The sequence below is a fragment of the Syngnathus leptorhynchus genome, chromosome 1, assembly GCF_054491065.1.
Source record: "Syngnathus leptorhynchus isolate UIUO chromosome 1, UIUO_Slep, whole genome shotgun sequence".
In the NCBI taxonomy this organism is placed as follows: domain Eukaryota; kingdom Metazoa; phylum Chordata; class Actinopteri; order Syngnathiformes; family Syngnathidae; genus Syngnathus; species Syngnathus leptorhynchus.
The window spans coordinates 9,267,890-9,290,846 of NC_141195.1; the positions used below are offsets into that span (position 1 = coordinate 9,267,890).

At 39.7% G+C, this 22,957-nt stretch overlaps 3 protein-coding genes across 4 annotated transcripts; all 3 read right to left on the minus strand.

The window, feature by feature from the left end:
• Positions 1-1,125: 1,125 nt before the first annotated feature.
• sdcbp2 (syndecan binding protein (syntenin) 2) lies at positions 1,126-12,067 on the minus strand. The gene is made up of 9 exons (XM_085922111.1): positions 11,900-12,067; positions 8,058-8,109; positions 6,992-7,094; positions 5,692-5,792; positions 4,511-4,675; positions 3,994-4,169; positions 3,416-3,587; positions 3,162-3,253; positions 1,126-2,967 (listed from the first exon to the last, which is right to left on the minus strand). Exons 2-9 carry the CDS (start codon positions 8,106-8,108, stop codon positions 2,913-2,915), a joined length of 915 nt encoding a protein of 304 aa, XP_085778237.1. The 5' UTR covers position 8,109; positions 11,900-12,067; the 3' UTR covers positions 1,126-2,912.
• Positions 12,068-13,611: 1,544 nt separating this feature from the next.
• fkbp1ab (FKBP prolyl isomerase 1Ab) lies at positions 13,612-16,272 on the minus strand. The gene is given in 5 exon segments (XM_085913887.1): positions 13,612-13,738; positions 13,740-13,817; positions 14,231-14,343; positions 16,031-16,078; positions 16,197-16,272. Coding segments are annotated over 5 exon segments (327 nt in total). The 5' UTR covers positions 16,234-16,272; the 3' UTR covers positions 13,612-13,687.
• A 439-nt stretch (positions 16,273-16,711) lies between these two features.
• nsfl1c (NSFL1 (p97) cofactor (p47)) lies at positions 16,712-22,044 on the minus strand. Of its 2 annotated transcripts, none has more exons than XM_085925814.1 (9): positions 21,876-22,044; positions 20,331-20,431; positions 20,019-20,096; positions 19,380-19,545; positions 19,186-19,281; positions 18,547-18,656; positions 18,274-18,411; positions 17,677-17,847; positions 16,712-17,563 (listed from the first exon to the last, which is right to left on the minus strand). In XM_085925814.1, exons 1-9 carry the CDS (start codon positions 21,975-21,977, stop codon positions 17,401-17,403), a joined length of 1,125 nt encoding a protein of 374 aa, XP_085781940.1. In that variant the 5' UTR covers positions 21,978-22,044; the 3' UTR covers positions 16,712-17,400. The 2 variants fall into 2 exon arrangements, with proteins under 2 accessions (XP_085781940.1, XP_085781950.1); XM_085925824.1 differs by lacking the exon at positions 21,876-22,044 and adding an exon at positions 21,190-21,578.
• Between the last annotated feature and the right edge of the window lie 913 nt (positions 22,045-22,957).

The window sequence follows — 22,957 nt, forward strand, 5'->3', positions numbered from 1 at the left end:
AGGAATAAGTTTATAATTTGATGTGTCAGAGAGGTATTTATTAATTCATTGTCAGATTCAAGTTATTTCTGTGACAACTGTGTGTTTTTTTCTAATTAACAGAGTTCTCCAAATTTTGTCTACATGTTGATTTCATTTTTTGTGCAAGTCGCCACTTTTTATGCGGTCAACTGTAGTGTGTACAAAAAGTCTTGTTGGTACACAGATTCAATGTGTTCGATGAATTGATCAATTGCATCTGCTCATCATATTTTTTTATTATATATTTTGATTTTAAAATGATATTCTCCGGTTTCTGCTTTGCAAGTTACAATGTGCCTCGTACGGATTTCAATCATTCAAAAGAAATCATTCAATTCCTTTCAAATTTGAGGTTCAAGTTTGGGGTAGTCACATTGTGCTGTATAATGCCTCTGTAAATCATGCTCTTGAAAGGAATTTATTTTATTCCCTTATGGTTAAAGGAGAGAGATAGGGAAATAAAACATATTTTTTAATTCAGTATTTTCATACTAATTTGGTCTTGTGGCAAAACGTGCTACAATCCTCTCCAATATCCTCACACTTCAGAGTGACCTTTAGCTATTTTCTGTCCCACAATGTATCTGGCCTCTCGCTAGTGTCATTTGCCTCTATATGTCATTTACATCACCTATGATATTATTTCTTGGGAAGACAGATTTGAGAAACGTGTGTTGTTGTCAATGATATACCGTAAATCTCTACTGTCATTTTATCTGTTCATTTTTGTCTGATGTTGTGCTTACCTGTATGAATGTACTTCTTTTCACATCGTACCACTGAGGACGCATAATGGCCTTGCTTAGGGACATCAATGCTGTAAATTGGAAACATATATAACTTAAGACTATTTGAGTTGCAATAGTGTGTACAGTCATACAAAACAAATGAATAAGCGACACTCACATTGAAGACTTAAAAGCTCCAAGATATTAAAACAGCATGGAGGAAATTCTTGTGTCTAATCATTCTGATTCGGGGGTGGTGGTGGTGGTGGTGGGGGGGCTAAGTCATTCAAGTCGCGCCCCTGCTCGTCAACTACTATTGTTAATTTTTTTTTTTCCCCTCGATGTTTGTGTACAGAACACAGCGACTGAGAGAATGTGAACAGAAAGACCGTTTATTTGTTTTACAATAGTATTATCTTGGTTACATTCAAATATAAACTTTTTTTTTTTTTTACAGAATATGAAGGATTTTTATCAGATTGCATACCCAGAAAAGGCAAAAGAATACATGCACCCAAAAAGGAGCAACTTGACAGAAGTTTAAAAAAAAATTGCCTGATTTCACTGTGCTCTTCAGTTTGAAAAAAGACAGCAGGGGGGGAGCAAGCGGGTTCTGTACCCATTTATCAATTCAAAGGGTTGATTTTCAGCATTGAATTTGAGCAGCTCTTGAAGGAAACATTTCGAGGGTAGATCGGTTGACAAGAGGCACCACACACACACACACACGGAGACACGCAGACACGCACACACACACACACACACACACAATAATTTCAACAACGAAAAAACAAACAGCTTTTGAAATGGGGAAAAAGGAAACACAACCTCTATTTAAAAAAAAAAAAAAAAAAAAAAACGAATAGGTGGTGGAAAGTGCACTTAGTGGGTCCGCCCAACACAAAAACTACTCCAGTCCCCCTTGAAATGATGGTATCCTGCTAGCCAATGCCATGATGCACTATGATCCCGATTATAACTTGCTAACACTCTGGAAGCTGCGGCCATTTTCATCTTTGACTATTTGCTCATCCAAGCAGCATACGAAGAGAGGCTTTCGTCTCAGTGGCTGTGATTCCATGGACAACATTGATAAGTGACAACTGAGCAGAGTCCAACTGGGGCATCTGAATATCTGCTGCCACAAATGCCACTAAAATCAAAACACACTGTGCCTAACGTTATATTTAAAAAAAATTTGGGAATGGTGCAAAATTAAGTGGGTAGGTATCTGTATTATTAGTTATAGTAGATATCAATGTAAACTGGCCTAAATGAATATTGTTACTTCTATCGCTGTTTTAAGTCATTTTGTCAAATGTAAAAAAAAATATATATATATATATATATATTAAAAAAAAAAAAAAAAAGTTGTTGGCATATCGACTAGCTTTCAAGAAAACCTATTATAATGTAGTCTCTAAGAAGTAAGCTAATTTATTTGTTTACTAAATGTCCACTGGGATTCCAAGTGGGATGATATTCTTTGCTTCCAAACTGTCCCAGAATGCAGCATGAGACAACTGATAGATTTTTTTTCAAGTTAAGCGATCATTCCTAATATTGCCAAATGCAGTTCCAATAAACCATGTTCCAGTTCCTGTTATCCATGCAAGCACAGTCAATGTCAATGCTACTCCCCCCGCCCAGATAAAATGTCATACTGTTAAAAGAAAACACACAACACTGAAATCAACTGGCTGTACTGACCAAATAAGAACACCTACACAGGATAAGGATAAGGTTAAGTGAGCACACATCCCCGGGTGCGCACGGTCGGTGGGGCTCAGGTTGCTGACTCTTTACAGCATCTTGGACGACAAGGTGAAAGAAATAAACGATCGTCTCCATCTCCAGGAGGAAGCTCTGGACTCAGAGGTTGGAAAAAAACTCGAACCAATAAAATAACACTTGTTTCGTTTTGGTCTACGAGGACAATGTAAATCTTTGATTAAAAAAATAACTACAAGTGTCAGCAGAGGAAAACTGTAAACAAAACAATTGAAATATAATGACCTTTAAGATTACTGAAAGCTATAACCAAGGCATTGTGAGATTATGTCGATAAATGAAGGCGCTGATGATACAAGAGGCAGAAAGAGACAGACGAAGGATGGGAGGAAAAGAGAGAAGGCGGATATCTAAGGGTCCCGCTCCTGAACTTCACACCTCTGGGATGGAGTGATCCATGGCAGACTTCAGAAGGCTGGTAGACATCCTGGAGGCAAAAAGAACAAAACGGCTACTTAGTTGCTAATTCTAGAAAATTGTGAAAACTTTCTAACGAAGCTTCAGGACAAAGTTGAAACTCTCAGTAACATATTTACATATATAACACAAGTAGGATTTATCAAATTTTTATGTTCAGCTTTTGGCAATCAAAGTTTGGAATGGCTTCCATTGGCATCTTACCTCTTAATCATGTGTTCATAGATGAACTTGGGCATGATGGTGATGGTCATGGCAGTTGGGCATGTGTTCAAAATATCCTTAATCTGGGAATCCTGGAAATATCACACATGCTAGCTTTTAAAAATGTACATCCACCACTGAAGCATTTTTTGGCACTTATTATCAACACCATGGTCATGTTCCTGCAGGTCATTAGTGGTGAACGCTATCAAACAAATGAGATGAAGAGGCTGGTGAACGTAATTGTGACCCACCTTGAGTCCGATAACGTTCTGTCCGTTGATCTCACAGATGTAATGGTCAGTCAGCAGGCCATTGCGGGCTGCAGAGCCATCCTTGACCAATGATGTGATTTTACCAGACTTGTAGATGAAGCCCACGTGGCCTGAGCTATCTTTGTGCATGGTGACTGTGCGCTGAAATGGCCTAATGAGACAAATACAAATGGGGTTTCAATCAGCCAGCAGAGGGAGCCAAAGTACAAATAATCATCATAGAATTTAGCAAGAACCAGCTAAAAACTTGATTTTCATAATCCTGTTCACATAGCTTTGTGTGTCTGAGAATGGTATTAGTATGGCCAACACTGAGTCAACATCTCTTCGCATTCTGCTAAACTAGTGAATTTATTATAGTCTACAGTGAGGGAACTCTTTTTTTCAAATTTTGTGGCTTGCTAAATCCACTCATTCTGTGAGTTGATACTTGTGGGAAGTCAGCTTCTACAAATAGAATGTTTCAAACAAATGTAGTCAAAAGTATAACTGCCTGCTGTGGGTGGGGTTGGGTGGGTGCTGCTGCTGCAATCCTGCTTTGAAAAAGTGGGTCTCACCTGTCCCGGACAACAAGCTCAATGCGGGTCTCTGCTGCAGCCTTCAAGGCCTTGTGGGCCTTATCAATACTCCACCCGGCACAGTTCTGGCCGTTAACCTGCAGAACTTGGTCACCAAAGCGCAGTCCGGCCAAGGCGGCAGGGGAATTGGCCTGCACCAGCTGGATAAACACTCCCTAAAATGAAGAGAGAGCAGTGCAAATAACAGTAAGCACAAGCAAACTGGATCATGGGATCACTTTGAGCCTTTGAGCTTGTGTAACAAATATTTATGATGCAAAAAAATGTGGTTCCCATTCTAATAGACATCGTGCCGCAATAAGGATCTGGGGTCCCTCGGCCATTTGAGCTTAATCTTATAAAAACACCTTGGTACAAATCAAGGACTTCTCTTGTCCTGGAGCGAACGTTGGTCAATGTTGGCGGTTGAAAAAAAACTCTCCCCTGGCCAGTACATTGAAACATGAATGCAACATGGTTTACAATGGCCATCAAAGAGTTACCAATGCTGACTCACGTTGTCAATTGCCCTGAGGCGAAGTCCGACCTTGCCGTCCTGGTCTTTGCAGAGAATAATTTCCCGCAGCCCTTGGCGAACCTCAGCCCTCCTGATGCCAACATCTGACCCTGTCACAGGACACACCATCCCCGCGACACCTGAGTAGGAGGGCACTGCCACTTGCTGTGTGTGTGTGGGGGGGGGGGGAGATGGAAATAAAGCAGGTGTCGGGAGAGGAAGGATGAGAGAAATTCTTTTTAATTGGTTGATCATCAATTATACATTGATTTCAAAACATCAATATTGAACAACCAAAACAACAAATATAATTTCAAACACCCAGAACATAATGTAAAAACAAAGTGAAATAATGATATATATACTGTATTATTAAGAATAATACCATTGAGAAAAAAAAAAAAAACAATAACTAAAAATAAATACTGGCTGTTCCTGTTGTGCATGCTTGAAGTGCAAAGTCGCATTAAGTTAAAAACTGTAGAGTGGCAATTGAGCTTTATTAATATAACTCACTTTTCACAAATTAGGAAAAATGTATGCCTTCTATTATTGTAATATTGCCTGTCTGTGTATATATAAGTGGCCCTACAGTGTTTTGAATTGAATTTGAGTTATTTTAAAAAATCCCTTTCCCAGAAGTTGATGCTAATTTTCTATTACTGTCAAAGTTGTTTCACATTAACTGCTAGCCTTAGATATGCCAATGTCAGAGAGCACAGATTGTGCGTGGGCGATCTGAAAGCAACTCATAAGACACACGCGCACACACACAAGCACGCAGACACACACACACCCAATGGAGTGAAAATACACCCTCCGTCACTGCTCCAAGCCTGTGGTAAGTCTCCCCAAAAAAGATGTTGCCGTGATAAACTGAGGACATTAATGTTTCTGTATAAACTCATAAATCGCATAGAAAAACAGAGAACCTTCGCATTACCAATGATAAAGTTGGGAGCAACTGGAAATACTGTCATGTGCATGTCAGGCAATATGTTTGCCCGGAAATAGTGGACACACTGCTTGACTTCTATCTTGACAGCATTGGTCATCGTAATGTTGGTTTAAAATGTTATGCAAAATCCTGCCATTTTGGCAAAGCGTTTATCCATGTAAAGTAAGAACGGCCTTAATGTTAAGTTGAGTTTTAATACAAACGAAACATGGCCCACACTTACATTATTGGCAGCAGGCACCAAGGCCAAGTTCCTCTGCACCTCATCGCTGTTGAGGCTCAGGCCCATGTACTCTCCCAGCTCCTCCAGATTTGGGTACAAGGCTGCAAGGGTCAAAACAAATGCGAATGTTCAAAAAGTATGTCTCAATACAAATCCAAAGATTACTTTGATTTTTAGATTTTATTAGTCATAAATGTAAAAGACAACGCTGGTATTTTCATGATTGGGGCACATTTGCACTTCATTTCCACCTCAAACTCCATTGCCTTACTCAAAAAGCACTGCATCATCATTTTACATTTCCAATTAATTTCCAAAATATTGCCACAAATTGCAATCATGTTTTTCTTGGAGTAAATATTTGTGGCACGTTCTTTCATTTGATGATTGGCTGGTAAAAATGCAACTGCTGAAAAACCGATGATGATTCAGGCTGCACTCCCACACTGGCCTGAAATAAAGTTCTTGTGATCGGCAGATTCTTTTATCATCAGAATCAAATGTGCACATAAAAATTTTGCTGTGATTCTCCAAGGAGCACCAGAAGTTGTTGTTTGATGCTCATTTTTTCTCAAGGATGGATTTAAAGACGGACAGCACACCTGGGCACTTGGCCGAATAATGTTTTAAGTATTTGTTGATTGGAACAAGGATTTGTTCCGATACACAAAGCCATGCTGGTTGATGACAATACAGTGACTTTAGTCTTGCGTTCGCTTCCTCTTTGCGATTGGGGAAACTAGCTCTTCCTGACCTTACTCAAACTCGCTTCTACACCCCCAGCAAGCCTCTTCGAGCACGCCGCCTTCTTCCCAAATGGCCCACCCTCTTTTTCTTCAATCATGCCCCAGCTCAGCACAACACCAGGGGACGTCTCCATGGTGCCTCAGAGCTAGCTGAGGTTACAAACAAAAGACTCCGTGCTCATAAGACTCACGAGAATGAGTGGAACAAGTGCAAGAGCAGGTCACGGAATGTATTAAAATAAAATAATAATAATACGCTATGGAACACATTAAACGATGAGCAAAGTGTCGAATTTTGTAGGAACCTATTTCATGATTCGTACTCTAAATACAAAAACGGCCACCGTGGTTAGTAAAATAATTAAATAGTAGAAGATTGTACTCCATACAGAGATGATGTGTAGAGCAATTAACCTTTCAACCTCCGAATTTTTGTAGAGGGAAATTGTGATTGATTCTTAATTATACATGTTGTTAAGGCTGTTCAAATTGGAAGGTTGCACTGTGTTCTCAAATTGAAATTAAACACGAGATTTATTTGGCACAAAACTTACAGGATGAAGGCATCCCAGTCGTGGCAAGCTGGGGCTGGTCACTTCCCTCAGTGATGGCTGGCATGGTAGCGTTGGTGGTGGTCTGGGCGAACTGGGCCTGGGCCTGAGCGGGAATCAGAGGAAGCAGTCAGCTTTATGGAATACACTTGCTGCACAAAGCAACATGGTGCATTCAGGGTACTACTTTCACAACATCAGCAAATTGCAAATTGGTCAGGGGTTTTAAAAGTTGTAGAAATTGTGCCCAATTAGAGTTCAACCATCCAGAAAAAGCAATGAAATTGTTTAAACCCTACAAATAAACCAAACCATGCTCCCAAAATAACACTAAAATATCATTTCAAACTGACCTTACAACACTACTTGCATCTAAGCACGTACACTGACAAGACCTCTTAATTCAGTTACAAAATAAAATCTAATCATTTTAAACAAAAATATTTCAGCATGCGAGTTTGTAAATGTAATTTCGCAAATCGGTGAAGACCTAGTTATCATTATTTACTTTATTAGAACAGAGTTTGGATCCGGTCATCAACTCTTTGCCCTTTAGAAAACAAAGGGAACAAACGACAATGCTTATCATCGAAGTGTATTTGATTGACAGGTTAGTAGCACGCAACACAAATAAAACCGGTTTTCACTGAGTGTTTGGCTAGTGTTGATACAGGACGATGTACTCTGCTAATAAAACTGTAGCTAAAAAGTTCGTAGAGATCGCATTATGGTAAAAAGTCATCACGTGGTTGTCATTAAGGGAGCGAGAGTGTAGATATGTTGGATAAGAGGGACACTGCGAGGACCTCTTAAAAACACCAAACAAACAAGTGATACATTATTAAAAAGGCTTGAGTGTGCATTATTGGCTTCAATCACGTGTCTGCAACAGAAGATTCACATTAGCATTGCATGACTGCATTGCATAGCATTGCACAACGAACACGGCGCATGACACTGATCCGTTTGCTGGAACGACGCTTTTGTCACACTTTAGAATAAAAAACGATTCCGTGTAATTGAGGTCACAGACACACACGACGTGGAAAGATGAGACTGCACAGCTTACCTTCATCACCTTGTCAACCTTTAGGTCCTCGAGAGATGGGTACAGAGACATCCTGCATGGGGAAAATACAGGACAGGTCACACACAAAAAAAAAAGAGCAAGCAAACAAGGCAGATGTAAATATTTACCGGGTCTTAGATGTTAACAAGATGAGGGTAGGAACAACGTAATGATACTGTGACATTGTACGTAATTCTACAATCTATTGTAAGAAACAAAGACATGCTGCCTGATGTCTAAATGTGCATTTAGTTGCAAACTAAATGACAGCCAATAATTACCAGTTACCCAAAAGCCAATTGTTGCTATGGTATAAATAAACAGAGACAGATAGCTTATCCCTTTATCCATGTTCTATATCCCAGCTGACGTCAGGCAAAATGCCGTCTTGGATCATAGATGTACGGTAATGTTTTGAGCAAAGAACTGATGCAACCCTGGTGGATGATTCGAGCCAAACTCAAATTCAGGTGAGTATTTTATGTATTTAATCAACAATGGGGTTTTTTTCGTTTGTTTTTAAATGTTGACTGGCTTCACTTAATTATCCTTTATATGTTTTTCACCTATAAACCAATTGGGTGATTACGTGATCATTTTCCTTTGGGAAAAAAAATTCATTGAACTGCATTGCATTATAGTTATATGACCTAAGTCAAAGTGCATGATTACATAAACTAAACGATTTAGCTGTAGCTATAAATATGAGGTTAGCCTAAGATACGGGTAGGGCTATAATTCGATAGCAATATGTATCGCAATTTAGAAATTTGCTAAAAGTGTTTGATATCAACTAAACCAAATCAGAATGCAAACGCTGGCATTCAAACAACTAAACAAAGAAGCTTCACGTAAAAAAAGCATCGCCATAAACTGTAGGAAAGAGGAACTGAAAGCCCACAGTCAGGTGACTGACATCACTCACAGTACAACAGGGCAGGATGAGGCATGTAGAGCAGTAAAAGCAAGCAAGACTAAAACCAAAAATATTTTCAGTGTCAGAGAAGGAATGATGGCATTAATGCTGTTCTGCTCACATTTTTTTTTTAATTCTTTTCAAAATCTTATTCCTCAATAAAACCCGTTCGCTTTCACAATCACTGCCGTGATCACATGTGGACTACGCAACAATTCAGCAAGTTTAACCACCTACAATCTGAAAAGCCTGATCATTGTTTTTGTCTAACTGGCCTTTGATAATCTGAAAAGATTTCTTTCGAAGTTTGAAAAACTTGTAAAGGCCCTGAGAAGTGCTGGTGATTCAGTTTATTTTGTGGCCCGAAAAACAACGACAGGCCTACATGCATGCCGACCTGCACTACAACACAATTTGAGTCAGAACGCAGTGCAACAAATGACACAAAAACACACAATAGGAGAATGTTAACGTTTTGGTCAAGTTTCGACACTGGAACTGGATCATCACTATTCCCTTAATAAATTTGTGTTCCACAACAAATAAAATATTGTTTGGATGATATCTTTGCTGGAGCTTTCAAAGGTCAGCAAAAAAAGGAAGCATCACAAATTGCTCACCATCAAAGAAAGCGTCATAATCACAAGATGGAACATGATCTTTTCTCTAATGAACAGGCAAACTAAATAGGAGTGAGATTTTCACATACATTTCCAGTGTCCCTTTTAACAATGTAGAGTAAATGCAGCCTAATGTATGCAATGCACACGGCTTATGTACAAGCAAACAAGCGTTATTATACAACAATGATCCCATATTAACCACCCTGAGTGAAAATATCTCTACGGCTGTGTCATAGTTAGTATACCTGCTTACAACCTCCTAAATAACTTTTGACGCCCCATAAACTGCAAAAGCATTGAGTCCTTCCGTCCTTATAAAAAGTGCATCGTTTGGACCACAAACACAACAGTGTGAAATTTATCCCTTACAGACACAACTCACTTTTGTCCTCTTACACAGTACTCCATTGTATTGGCAGACAGAGGCCCCGTTTGAAGACTGTGCACTGTTTACTTTCCATGAGCTATGTTATGTTTGCCCACTTGAGATCCACCTCCATTATGAACAAGTGCACAAACAACATACAGGAAGTAGCATTGGGGGGGAATGCATTTTAGCGGCCTTTAGTGATGACATAATGCATATACTATACTAAATACACAAATACATACTTAACTTGAATAGTATTGTTCTTATGAGTACTAAACGATGTCCTTGTCATTACATGGTAGTATCTACATCTGTCTCTCAGAAGATGACCACCCAACTTGGAAGACATGTGGTATTTATCAAAATTTGCTTGATCACAAATAGTTATGGGCCACAGCTGGTGTTTATTAATCCACTTGCGCAGAACATAAGACTTTATTTTCGGAATATTTACGTACAAAAACCCGGTTGTGGTTGCAGTCGACTTGATTTCCTATGAGTGGTCATCAGAGAATCTCAACTTCTGTGCTACAATGAGAAAGGAATGTGAAACCGTCTCACATTAAGTTTCGATTTGCATTTAGAGGCACAACTCCAACTACCCTGCATGAGAAGAGATGTTTGTGTGTCTTGGTCACAGATAATGTCGACAGCACTGCTCTATGTTGTGTGTGTCTTTTTTTTTTTTTCATTCTGGCACGGTACGCAACGTCCTAGCGCCAGAATGTCACTCAATGGTCGATATGCGGAAGGATATTTACTTAGTGATTAATTAAGTATACTGAATGTATTACATTAAAGGCCTTATTTTTTAGAATTTATTTTTTGGTGTTTATTTTATTTCTTTTGGGTAGTGGTAACAAAAAAAGAGAGACAATTTGTTTTAAATATGCTGCAAGGACTTTTAAACATATGCACACATATATTCATCCCACTATTCTCAGGGATCAGAATCACAAAGGACATAGCTGCTGTTACTTTAATGGCAGAAAGCCAACTGGCAAAGGTTGTTTTCCTTATGTTAGAAGGTCTTCTTGTTCCTTTAACCATTGCGATAGAGTTTGTGCCTAATGCATTCCGTGGGCTATATATACACAACACGGCAGCGCTATTGATCCAAGAACTAAAACGCCCAACAACATTTTGATTGATCACTGTGCAGTATTTGTCTCTCAACCTGCTTTGTCTGACAAACAATCTTTTTGGTAACTTTTTAGGCTCTATGAAAATAAAACAGATTAGATTTGGGGGGGGGGGGGGGGTGTAATATTAAAACTAGTGACAGAGAAGGTTTGGAATTACTGTTTCACTATAAGAAAAAAAGGTAAAAGAGGATTAGTCTGTAAATCCAAACAAACCGTGGGTCGTTTCAAAACTGAGTCCTTTTTAGAGATTTGGTGGGAAAAACGCAAGTTATGATTGTAATTCTCAAAAAACAACCCAACATTTTTAAGACTGTCCACTAACGGGGTCAGTCGCGCTATTTCACAAACTATTTCACACTTATTTAAAATATACTATACACTTCATGTCAAGTGCACGGAGCAGCCAACATTGCGGTGAAATAGCCTACAATATGACCATATTAACCAAATGACAATAAATGCGTTTTAAGGTTTATTAAGGTTTAGGTTACGTCATGCGGAAGAAGCACAGTCTCGTCATATGATAACAAATTACGACATCTTACTGCTGCAAATGACTAAATAATTACCGACTGACGATTTTTTTTCTTGCATATTCAATAGATGACCCTCAATGTCATTATGTTGCAATGTTGCAAGGTTAACAGACTGCAAAAATCGCTTGTCTTTCTTTGTGCCTAAACAGTGACGCACAACCACAGCAGCTAGCATTTACCGTTAGCCAAAGCAAGGCAGGGTGGGTGTAGGTAGCGCTTCTTATCATCCGACGGAAAAACAAACAGACTCACCTGTACTGTATTGACTTGGAATTCGGCTTGATATTTAAAAAAACAAAGGGAGAGCGAATCTCAGACAGTGGCGTTGACCAGATTATAAATACAGCGTGTCGTTGCTCTGGGTCTCTCGTCTCGTCGTTGATGACTTGAAGGGGGATTCTGGAAAGTGACGTAACTCTATGAACCCCGCCCACACATTGCGTGTCACATGATTTTTCCACATTTTATTAACCACTAATGGTATTTAGGAAAAATAACTTGTTGAACTTTTTATTCAACTAAAAGATCCCACCTTTTCCGACTGCTATGAGTGTGAATGTACATAAACATACCATTTTTAGCATGCACGTGTAAAGTCTGTAACTGCGCAGCGCCAATGATTGGCGGTTGTGATGTCATCACATACTAAGGAATTTTGGGGCTTGAATGATGGCTAAACTTCCCGAGGATGTGTGAGCCGATGGCATGGCAGCTCTTGAATGAATGTGCGTTCTCTTACGGCTCATGGTAATAAAAGCTACTCAAGTGCAACAGCGACTGTCATCATACGTACGAGGGCATTACAGAAACATTACAATTAAACTGAGAGACAATGGCAGTCAATTAAAACCGGCCTCACACGGGGGTAGACTAATGCCAAAAGGCACAGGTAAAAAAAAAAAGAACTCTACAACAACACAATTGAAATTCACACTTACCCATGAAAATCACACACACACAAAGCACTTAAAAACAGACATAAAAAGGTCAGTCAGGTCCACTCAGCAAAAAACCTTATACATACGTATGAAAAGTGATAACCCCCCACCCCCCAAAAAAAATTCTTGATCACACAAAAGAAAGCCTCTCACCATAGAAAAAAAGTTAGTCATCAAATAACCTCTGACCAGCATTTCACGCAACAACAAAAAAATCTCTCTTCAACCAAAACCCTCTGTCTGAACAAACACTTCACTCGCCCAAAAAACTCTCACACCAAACCTCCGCCAAAATTTTTTACTCAACAGTCACACTCAGCAAAAAAACCAAAAAGACATTAACACAACAAAATTCACACACTCACCCAAAACAATCGCTTACGCTCACTAAAAACATTTCATTCACCATGAATACTTTCATTTGATGTTTCTGTTAACCCAGAATACATTCAACATCCCAGCACAAAACCCAAGAAGTACAACAGTACTGTTGCTTCACAAATTGCAGCAACCACAACCAATACACCATGTCCACATATTTTAAAACCATTTATTATTGGATACACAATACAATACAATACAATACAATACAATACAAAACAATACAATATATCTTTAATTATAGTAGAGATCTTTCACATCCACCAGAATCTCAATATTTTCTGATACGTAGAGAAATTGTCACATGAAAAACATTAACATGGCATTAGAAAAAATAAAAAAAAGGATCGTCACATTTCAAGCACTTGCCCCTGACAATCTAGAGAATACCAAGAAATTATAACAAATTTCACCTGTTGTGTTTTGTGCTTTAAAAGGGGTTGAAAGACAAGATCATTTAAAAAATTAAAAGAGAAAAATAAAGAAAAGATAAAAGCAAAGAATATAAAAGGCTTTGACTGCAAATTAATTTATTATATACACAGTAATTATAACTTTCCAACTGCTGTACAACGTTGAGTTATGTTGCTGCCGTTGTTTCAATGACATAAACATTAGAACACCTAGCTTAAAGCTATCCAAAAGTATGTATCAGGGTCCTAACATAAACTCAATATAAAAAAACGAAGAAAAGTTGCTGCATGACCGGTGTGGCTTTATTTCATTCTAGACCAAGCAGCTCGACATCAAAGATAAGGGTGGCATTGGGGGGGGATGAGGGCCGGGTGCCCTTTGGTTCCGTAAGCATAGTCGGGTGAGCATGTCAGCTTGGCTCGCTGGCCCACACTCATCTGGAAGCAGGGAGACAGAAGCAGATCATTATTAAAATAATATGTATATATTTTATAAAAAAGAACAAATCATCAAAGGTGTCAAAAAGCAATGTGACCCAGGGCTCCAGATTTTCCTTCAATTTGGGCGTTTTGCCCCAAACAATTGAAGCGTGCGACTAAAAGTTTTGCTGAGGGTTCTTTTAATCATTATTCCTGAATATTTTTTGTTGCTGTCAAACTCTTACTCCACACTTCAGCCTATTTCTCTGTAATATAGTGATTTTCCAAATCAATTTACAGTGTGTGCCTGTAAATCTTCTACTTGCGCCCCTTAAATATCTGTTTAGGGGCCACTGTGCCCCTCGTAAAAAAAAAAAAAAAATCTGGAGCCTGTACTTTATGCCACATGCAAATGACATACAAACTCTCACCTGCGCCACCCCCTCATCCCAGCCCCTGATGACTTCCCGCATGCCCATTCTGAACCTCAGAGGATTGGACCTGTCACGGGATGAGTCAAACTTGCGGCCGTCCGGAAAGAGGCCTGCAAATAGGGAGAGATATAAATAACAGAGAATCCTAGTGGAGACCAGCTCAACTTTATTTCAGGTGAATGCTGCTGAGTGTATACATAATGGTGGAGAGGTCAAATCCATCTCACTCTGTCCACTGAGCATTTGTATTATCAACGGTGCCGTACTAGAAAATTACTATCGATGCCTTCGCTATTATTGTTAACAAGACAATCCAGGCCATGTCATGTGTACCGACGAGTTGACGCATGTGTGTAGTTATCTAATTTTGTATGGGAATAAAATAAGATGTAGATTTAAAAAGTGTTATTAGGCAAATAAGGGAGCGGCTGGCAAATTGAATGGTTGTTCTGGCTGCGTCCCCTCCAGGCATCCAGCAAGAAGCCTGACACAAGTCATCTATACAAGCAAATAAGCTTGCTACTTCCACATGAAAGTCTGATGAGCTTAAACAGTGGATGTTTATATTCACAGCTAGGGAATTGGGAGTTAGAATATTCTGTTTCATGATGAATTTCAAGGTTGCTTTGGGTTTCCTGAAAATGCAGTGAAACCACACAGGATGTGATGTCGTAGGTGTTATGTAAAGAAAAAAAAAAATTTAGAGGCTTTGGAAAATCTTTCTGGATCCAAATATGGACTACAGCAGCACACATTGGGCCGTGTTACATCATCTTAAAGCAAAGAGGCGCTTGTGGTATAGTGGGAGGAGGTGAGAACATAAGCCCACTTCTGACGAGCTGGAACAGTTGAAAAGAGATAGATTAATTAAACATAAGCACACATAGAAAACCAGCTCTTATTAAGGCTCACATTTGCCATGATTTTAAAGAGTAAAGGCACTGTTGATCAAAAGGAGCAAATAAGGAACTATTATCTAATTATTATCTGAAGTAAGCAGTTCCAGTGTCATGATTTAGCCACCCTTGATGAGTGCCACAATAATATTGAGTATTGTTTCAATGGGTGTGGGAGACTTTGGTATTTGTCAACCTTTGAAATCATGAAAAAGATCGCTGCAATATTTAGCATTTTATGGACAGTACCGAACGTGTTTGACAATAAGATGTATCAAGCACTCTTGTGACAAGGAAGACGTTTTGCTCAGAAATTCAAAAGGCAGGAACTGGCATCTGCACATTGTTAAAGTCTGAAATATCACAGAAAGTGGAGTCGCACCAACAGTTCCCACAGAAAGAAGACGCTGGTTTCGCTATACTGGAAGTTCCTCCCACATTTCATGGAAAGGATCAAGGGGCATAATAAAATAAGCTCGATAAGTAGGTAGCAGTTCATCGCCATCCTGTGGCTTCTTGCGAGTGTTTCAGCGAGCACCTAAACAGCCAATAGGCAAGCTTTTAGCGGATAATTCAATCCATCCATCCATCCATTTTCTCTACTGCTTTGTCCCCACAGGGGTCGCAGGCGTGCTGGAGACTGTCATCTCAGCTGTCATCGGGCAGTAGGCAGGGGACACCCTGAACTGGGTGCCAGCCAATCGCAGGGCGCACAGAGACGAACAACCATCCGGACTCGGACTCACACCTAGAGGCAATTTGGAGTGCTCAATCGGCCTACCAAACATGTTTTTGGGATGTGGGAGGAAAAAACACGCGGACACACAGGGAGGGCCGGAGGTGGAATCGAACCCGCACCCTCCTAAATTAATAAAATTAAATAAAAAATAAAAATACTTACCGACATAATGCACGACACAGGTCTGCCCCTTTTTAGGGAAAGTTCTTCCTGTGGAGGGTTCAAAGAAATGATAATGCGCTCATTTATTTTAGAAAATGCTGCGTACGTTTTTTTTTGTTAATTAAATACTTTTATCATTAGGAAATAAAACATGAACTTGTCTCACCATCCCCGGGTATGATGGTTTCTATTTCCACGCCCATGTGCAGGCCGCTCGCTCAATCTTTGGCAGGTAACACCAGCCCACCAGTGCGTGTGCGTGGATGTAGTCAGAATATGCACCGCAGTCTGCACTCAAGCAGCTTTCACAAGTCTGCGTGGACAGCAAGCTTGTCTCTTTCAGGATGCATCGTTCTGGTTTTAGACTTCAAAGTAAAAGCTATTTTGTGCTCAATTTATGAGGGGGAAAGCAACATATTTTTGTTTGTTTCCAACAGGTCAATAAATAACTATTGCTTTGATGAATATTTCTTTGGACGTTTGGCACATTTGTTATGAAATTGAATTGTGGAATGACCATAGAGTTCTCATTAAACAAAAAAAATATCTGTATCCACACAGATTGAATTGATTAATGGGCTACTGCCTAATCCTGTATACAAAGCAAGCAGAAAGTTGAATATTACCCTGCATTAAAAACATTCCCATTTTACAATCTGACATGTTAAAATGAATCCAAAATACAGTCTGGCATTTATTGTTATAATCACACTGACAATTTCCGAGTAGCAGTGGGTATTTCCCTACTTTATGGAAAACAAGAGCTCTTTACACATTGATCATATGAATTTATTCTCTCAGAGGTCCAAATGTATTCCCATGTTGCCCCAGGATGCATAGAAGATGTCCACCTTCCAAAGCTACAAGCCAGCGTTTACAATCTACATTGTGAACTCTTTTCACTCTATAACCAGTTCGTATTAATAATAAAACAATAACTATCTGCGATGCCACACAAAAACAAAACCCTGCAGTCTTGCTGTGATAATCATCATACGCTGTTGATCAAAAAGAGCAAATAAGGAACTAATTTGAACCAAAATAGACTTTGTTGTGGTTTGTTTCACATAAGCAACGGGAACCAGAATGTAGGCCCTATTCAGACTTGAGAACCCAATGAGATTGTGCTACTTTACTGATGGGCACCATACTGTAGATGATGCAAGGTTAGAAAACCGGCAACATCTCTTCTTCTGCAGTCAGCGTAGACAAGAGATGGACGCTAGGGAGAATCCTTTTTAGAAAACAAAAATGAGAAAATAGAGGTCCAAACAGAAGTCTGTGTCTCCTCCTCAGGGAAGGAGGGGCAGCAGGTTTCAAGGGGGGAAAGGTGGCCGCTCCGAGTTGGGCGGTGGTCTTCACCTCCAGCTTCATTGTAACCGCTGCACAATGACGGCGTTAAGGAGGTTGGCCTGCTCAAGTGTCTGGCTCTCGTCCGACAGCTCCTTGTTGGGGAAGGTGGTCATCAGGACAAACGCTCTGGCCGCCATGGTGGGCCGGGCCGCCACCAAAAACTGCCGTAGATCAGACACCCTGGTGGGTGCAGAGAACCATCACACGTTTGACCACGCTCATTGAGCACCAATCATTTCTAGAGTGTCTGACCACGAAGCATGCAAGATTGTTTTTAATGATCTCTGTGGTACCTGTGGGTATGGTTGAATTTTTGTATCAGCCTGCCACCATCCGCCAGTCGGATCTGTATGTTGGTGACGGGTTGGGAGGTGTCTAGGCCCACGGAGGCACTGGCCTGGGCTTCGTTCGCCGCTTGGTCCTGCTGAGAGGGGGCGGGACCAGAAACCAACTCTGGGGCGGCACTGGGAGAAGAAAACATGCACAAACATAACAATCAGAACCGAGCCACCTTAAATTGTCTTAATCTTTTTGCATAGCACTCTTTCCATTTTTAATTGGCTAGTAAAAATCTGGAAGAAGATTATTTATAGGAAAACGTTTTTTATTTTTATAAGATAAAAAAATAAATAAACAATGCAATACAATAACTCACTGGTTTCAATTGAGTTTATGTGTATTAGTTAAATATGCACTTGAGTGTCTACTTGAATTTCATCTTTTTAATTTAAACCAGTTGCAGATGTGTTCTCCTTAGATTTAAATAGTTTTGTCTTTTAAATAAGTTTCTGCTTCACAAACAAATAATAATAGAGAAAAACAAATGTGATTGATACAAAACAAAAAGGGGAAGAAAAAATAAAAAAATAAAAATCGCTCCTAAATCTCACCTTCCTAGTTTTTGTCCCTCTCCTTCAAAGGCTTTGAAGGCCATTCTGGGTTTGGTGAAGTCTTCATCTCTGTGGTCCTCCATGTCCAGGTTGACCTGGCCCCCACGTGAACGCTGCCTTAGCTCTAAAGGAATCTCCCTGCAGCGTGACATAACGTTCTTCAAAGTGGAGCAGCATGCTGCGTGTGTGTATGCGTCTATATGTATGTTATGCAAACTTGCAACAATGTGTCTCAACCAAAACATGCGTTAGGTTCATTCAACAAGTGAATACCCTCTGCGGATCGCCTCAAGGAAGTGAGCGTTGGCAGGATCGTTGTAGTTTCGGAGTTCGCCATCATCCAGACTGAAACCTGTCTTCCACAGTTTCAGCACTACGTGTACCTAAACATGGTAAAAATAAATGAACCATTCCATTTGAGAATATACCAAAGGCTCAAAGTTACTGCTCAAAGAAATGTTCCCCTATTCCAAAATGTTACTGAAATTTGTATTTGTCTTTTTTACCAATTAGACATCTGAATAAATTGTGTTAGCATATTCAATACACGTTTGTGTGCTTCATATGGAAGGCATACAGTACGTTGTTAATGCTAGCATGTAGACACGATATTATCTGTCATTAGATCGCATGTTTGAATTCAAAGCACATCTCCTTCTCTGACTCACTTGTTAATAAGCAGTTTTGTGCCTTATTCTTTGCAACCCCTCCCAGCTTTCTAGTGCCAGACATTTTAAGAAAGACTTTAATGGTAAATGGTGTGCGCATACATTTTGCCTTATTCAACACGCGTTACAAAAAATAATGTGGGTGGTTGGTGGTGATTATGGTGTAGTAAGTTAATAAAAAAAAAAAAAAAAAAATGACAATACAAAGAAAAGAAAGTTAAATATCACCATAGCGCCTACTCACATCCTGTATGGCGTTTGGACCACGTCTCCCAGCAGAAACATATGTTGACTCCTCTTCAGGAGCTGCTCCGAGCCTGTATCCACCTCCATCAAAGGCCTAAGTCATGAAGAGACAATGCAACATAAAAAAAAAAAAAGAAAAAAAATATCAAAACCTAAAATCTGAAAAACATTTCAAGTGTTTCCTTCATTTACTTTTGCTCTGCTGGATTCTCCTGCCCCCTTCCCACTGCGCTCCAGAGGCACAGCACCATGCTCTTTGGCGCCTTTGAACAAATCTTCCACCACTTCATTGGGACTCTTCTTTTTAGGAGGCCCGACAATTTGTTGCCCACTGCGTTCTGATCCGCCTGCAAAGAACCTGGAGGGAGGCACATCATAGATTACCCAACCAAAGGCTAATCTCAATTAGTTCACAAAGGAACATTTAAGTAGTGTGTGTGTGTGTGTGTGTGTGTGTGTGTGTGTGTGTGTGTGTGTGTGTGTGTGTGTGTGTGTGTGTGTGTGTGTGTGTGTGTATATATATATATATATATATATTATCTTCTGCATGTTTTCATTTTTTTTTTTTTGAAGGGGTGGAGAGGGGGGGTTCTCCCTTCAGTCTCCTCTTCTTGAGGTAAACTGTACCGATTCATATGAAATCAAATGGCACCATATTTCAGTGGCCAAGGCAATCGTTGGGAGTTGTGACCAAGCACGAGTGGAAGGGTTTGCAATTTTCCATGGCCCGCATGAATGAAGCAAAGAACGCACACCCGTGTAATGATGTCAGTCACTCACTCAAGACGCTTTCACCCATGCTGAATACATTTTAGTGATTTACTGACTGACCTTTGACCTTCCTCCTCATCACTCTCTTCTTCTGCTTCGTGTATTAAGTCTCTGAACGACGTCACTCGGTGCTGAGAGCTGATGATGGTGGGATAGACCGTTAGATCAAGTTTTATTAAGTACACTTGCATATGCCGAGGTCAGATCAAAAATTTCCTGTTATTTAGATTTCTAGTCTGATATGTTTACACTGTCCTCACAGCGGCACATATCTGTTCTGTATCAGCTTTGTATTAACATTTGGAACAGGCCTTATTCTGATCAACAATTAAAATGAAAAGACGGCAAACATTTGTTAGAAGAAATGACAACCTCGGGACCGTGGATCTGGACATTGAGGTGCCTCCTTCGGGTGGGGGAAGTGCCACAATGTCATCATCAGTTCCATCCTCAAAGAAACTACCAAGTGCCAGCTGTGAAAAAGGCAAGAGAGAAATGCATTCAGTTACAAATTTAGGAGTAGAACTACACCTGTCTCGAGGGTCGTGAGCGGATTTGGTTCAAAGATACGACTCCAGTTTTCCGCGTCTCTTAGAGGATCTTGGGAATTCCGTAGTCATGAATATAAACGGACCGCAAGAACCTGAGCCCAATTAGTACTTGACGCTGGAGGCAATTCCCCGTTAGTACTTTAACTGGTTGAATGGTAGACATACTGAATATTATTTAACGCACTTTATTTTATTTGTTTTGATTTGTGGCATTTTATTGTAATACTTAAAAACGGTTTATACTACATATTTGAAAGGGTATTTGTCAACTGTATATTAGTGGTTCATTTAATTTAATTTACAAATATATTTGTGAATAAAATCTGTGTTATGTATACACGGGGGAAAGACAATAGAAATGGTCATTCATTTCATGTAATTTGGAGAAAACACTTGATGGGGATACACTGCATTTCATTATGGCGACATTAACATTTTGACCATACCCATTCTCGTGATTAGCCAAATAAAAGGTATCATTTGGGGATACGTTTGATACCCTGATATAAAATAAGACTTGTATTTGTCTTCTTAATGCATTAGATCAAGACTGGGTATCAGCAATCCAGTGTTTCTTGTTTGGTTGCAGAGAGAAATTTAAGCAGGACATTCCTACTTACGTCAAAATACTTTCAATGATATTTTTGGAGACAATTATTTGTGAGAGTTCCTGATCCTACCGCCTCTCTCTGTCCTGTTCAACTCAGGTCTCAGCATCAGGTATCCTGGGCACAGACAGCACTGGTTTCTTATTGGCCTATGATCGAGCTCCTTTTTACTCTGCCTACTGAAGCAGCAAGTTGCTACACCGACTTGATGAGACCAGGAAAGGAAACAACGTTGTCTAATTGTCGAGCAAGAGTTGTCAAAACTTGGATTCAAAATCAAACAAGCCCAGTGGCAAGCGCTTCTCTAAGAATGCAAATAAATAATTTTAAAGGAAAATAAGGTAAAAAAAATACGTTGACAGTCTCTGTTGTGATGACTACACGATCGCCTCAGCTTTTTGACGTCATCGATATTTTAATTGCTGCACAACACTGTCAAAGTAACAACGATTTGGTCGATGACTGGCTAAACAGGCTCGCGACGATCAGGAGCTACAATTTTAGGTGGAGGGGCGAAAGGGGGGTAACATTATAGGAACAAGTGTTTTTGCAACTTTACTCGTCATCTGCTTTTTCAACAGCCGCAGGGCTGATAACAGAAAAAGACTCGCGGCTATTGTCAGTCAGTGACTTGCATAAATTACCGGCAACACACGCTAAAATTAGCCAGATAGCTAACTCACTCGTCGCAGTTATGTTGTCTGATCTGTTTACATCTTGCAGAACATCGGAACCGAGGTTCAGCCTAAAACCCGTACCTGCAAATTCCAACCAGCAGACTCCAAGAAGAAGCGGGCCCTCTCCTCGTCGACATCAGTAACAGCCACGAACTCCCGCACCGACTCCTCTTGGCTCGCCATTTTGGTTTGTTCGCTCAGCAGCGCTTCCGCTTCCGGCTCGGAAACGAGACACTGACGTTCGTTCCTATTTGGTTGCAGTAATAACACGTAAACAAACATAAATAATTGGATGCCAAACAGTGGAGTATTACTAATTTTAAGTAATAATACAGTTTATTTATTAGAAGTTCATTTCTAGTGTGTGTGTTTTTTTGTGCGTGTGCCGCAAACATACTTTTGGCCATGAGATGGTAATGTGGGCCCACGAAAGGATAACAACCCTCGTCTCAAAGCGTCATCATAAAGATTTTTTTTTAATCAAAAGGTTGTGATTAATCGGGCCACTAGACTGGATTGTTGATCAAATTGTTTGTCTGACCATTGCTTCATTTCCTCTTGTGTTTTTACTTCATTCAGATATTTTGTTTTCTGTTTTCAAAAAAAGCAATTTACCCTTATTTTTCAAGGAACCTGTTCACTTCCTTAATTTTATTATTAATTCAGAATAGGTGGTATATATTATGCACGATATTAGAAAAATAAATCTTGAAGTTCAAGAGAAGAAGTGAGCATGGGTCTGCAGTGGCGTACCCACACGTGCATAGCAAAAGATTGCCACCATCTCATCTCTGTCTGGTTGTTTTTCCTCTAGCTTTCTAAAAATCTAAAAAAAATCAAGTTTCGGGTACAAGTGACGGCTGGGTTATATTTGGTTAAGACTGAAATTTTTTAACAAATATGAAAAAAATAAGTGTTTATTTTTGAAAAATGCAAACGCTCCCTTAATGCAGCACATGGATGATATTAAAGTTTACATCTAATCCCTTCCATTAATCTTATTCCATCCCATCTCATCTCCATTTCAGATTAGGAAGCTTCTTAAACAGCAGTCTTGACTAATTCCACATTTCCTCACAGTTTGTAATCCCCCTATCTCACCTTTCTGACACATCATAGAGAGTTAATTCCTGCTGGAAGTTCTTTAGAATGCTGCACAAGAA

Coding starts and splice junctions, on each gene's coding strand:
- nsfl1c (XM_085925814.1), bottom strand. CDS start 21,977: ATGGCGAGCCAAGAGGAGTCGGTGCGGGAGTTCGTGGCTGTTACTGAT. Junction 18,657..19,185: donor GTCCAAACGCCATACAGGAT/GTGAGTAGGCGC, acceptor TACCATGTTTAG/GTACACGTAGTGCTGAAACT. Junction 17,564..17,676: donor AAATTCAACCATACCCACAG/GTACCACAGAGA, acceptor TGCACCCACCAG/GGTGTCTGATCTACGGCAGT.
- sdcbp2 (XM_085922111.1), bottom strand. CDS start 8,108: ATGTCTCTGTACCCATCTCTCGAGGACCTAAAGGTTGACAAGGTGATG. Junction 5,793..6,991: donor GACTGGGATGCCTTCATCCT/GTAAGTTTTGTG, acceptor TGACCCTTGCAG/CCTTGTACCCAAATCTGGAG. Junction 4,676..5,691: donor TGGTGCCTGCTGCCAATAAT/GTAAGTGTGGGC, acceptor ACACACACACAG/CAAGTGGCAGTGCCCTCCTA.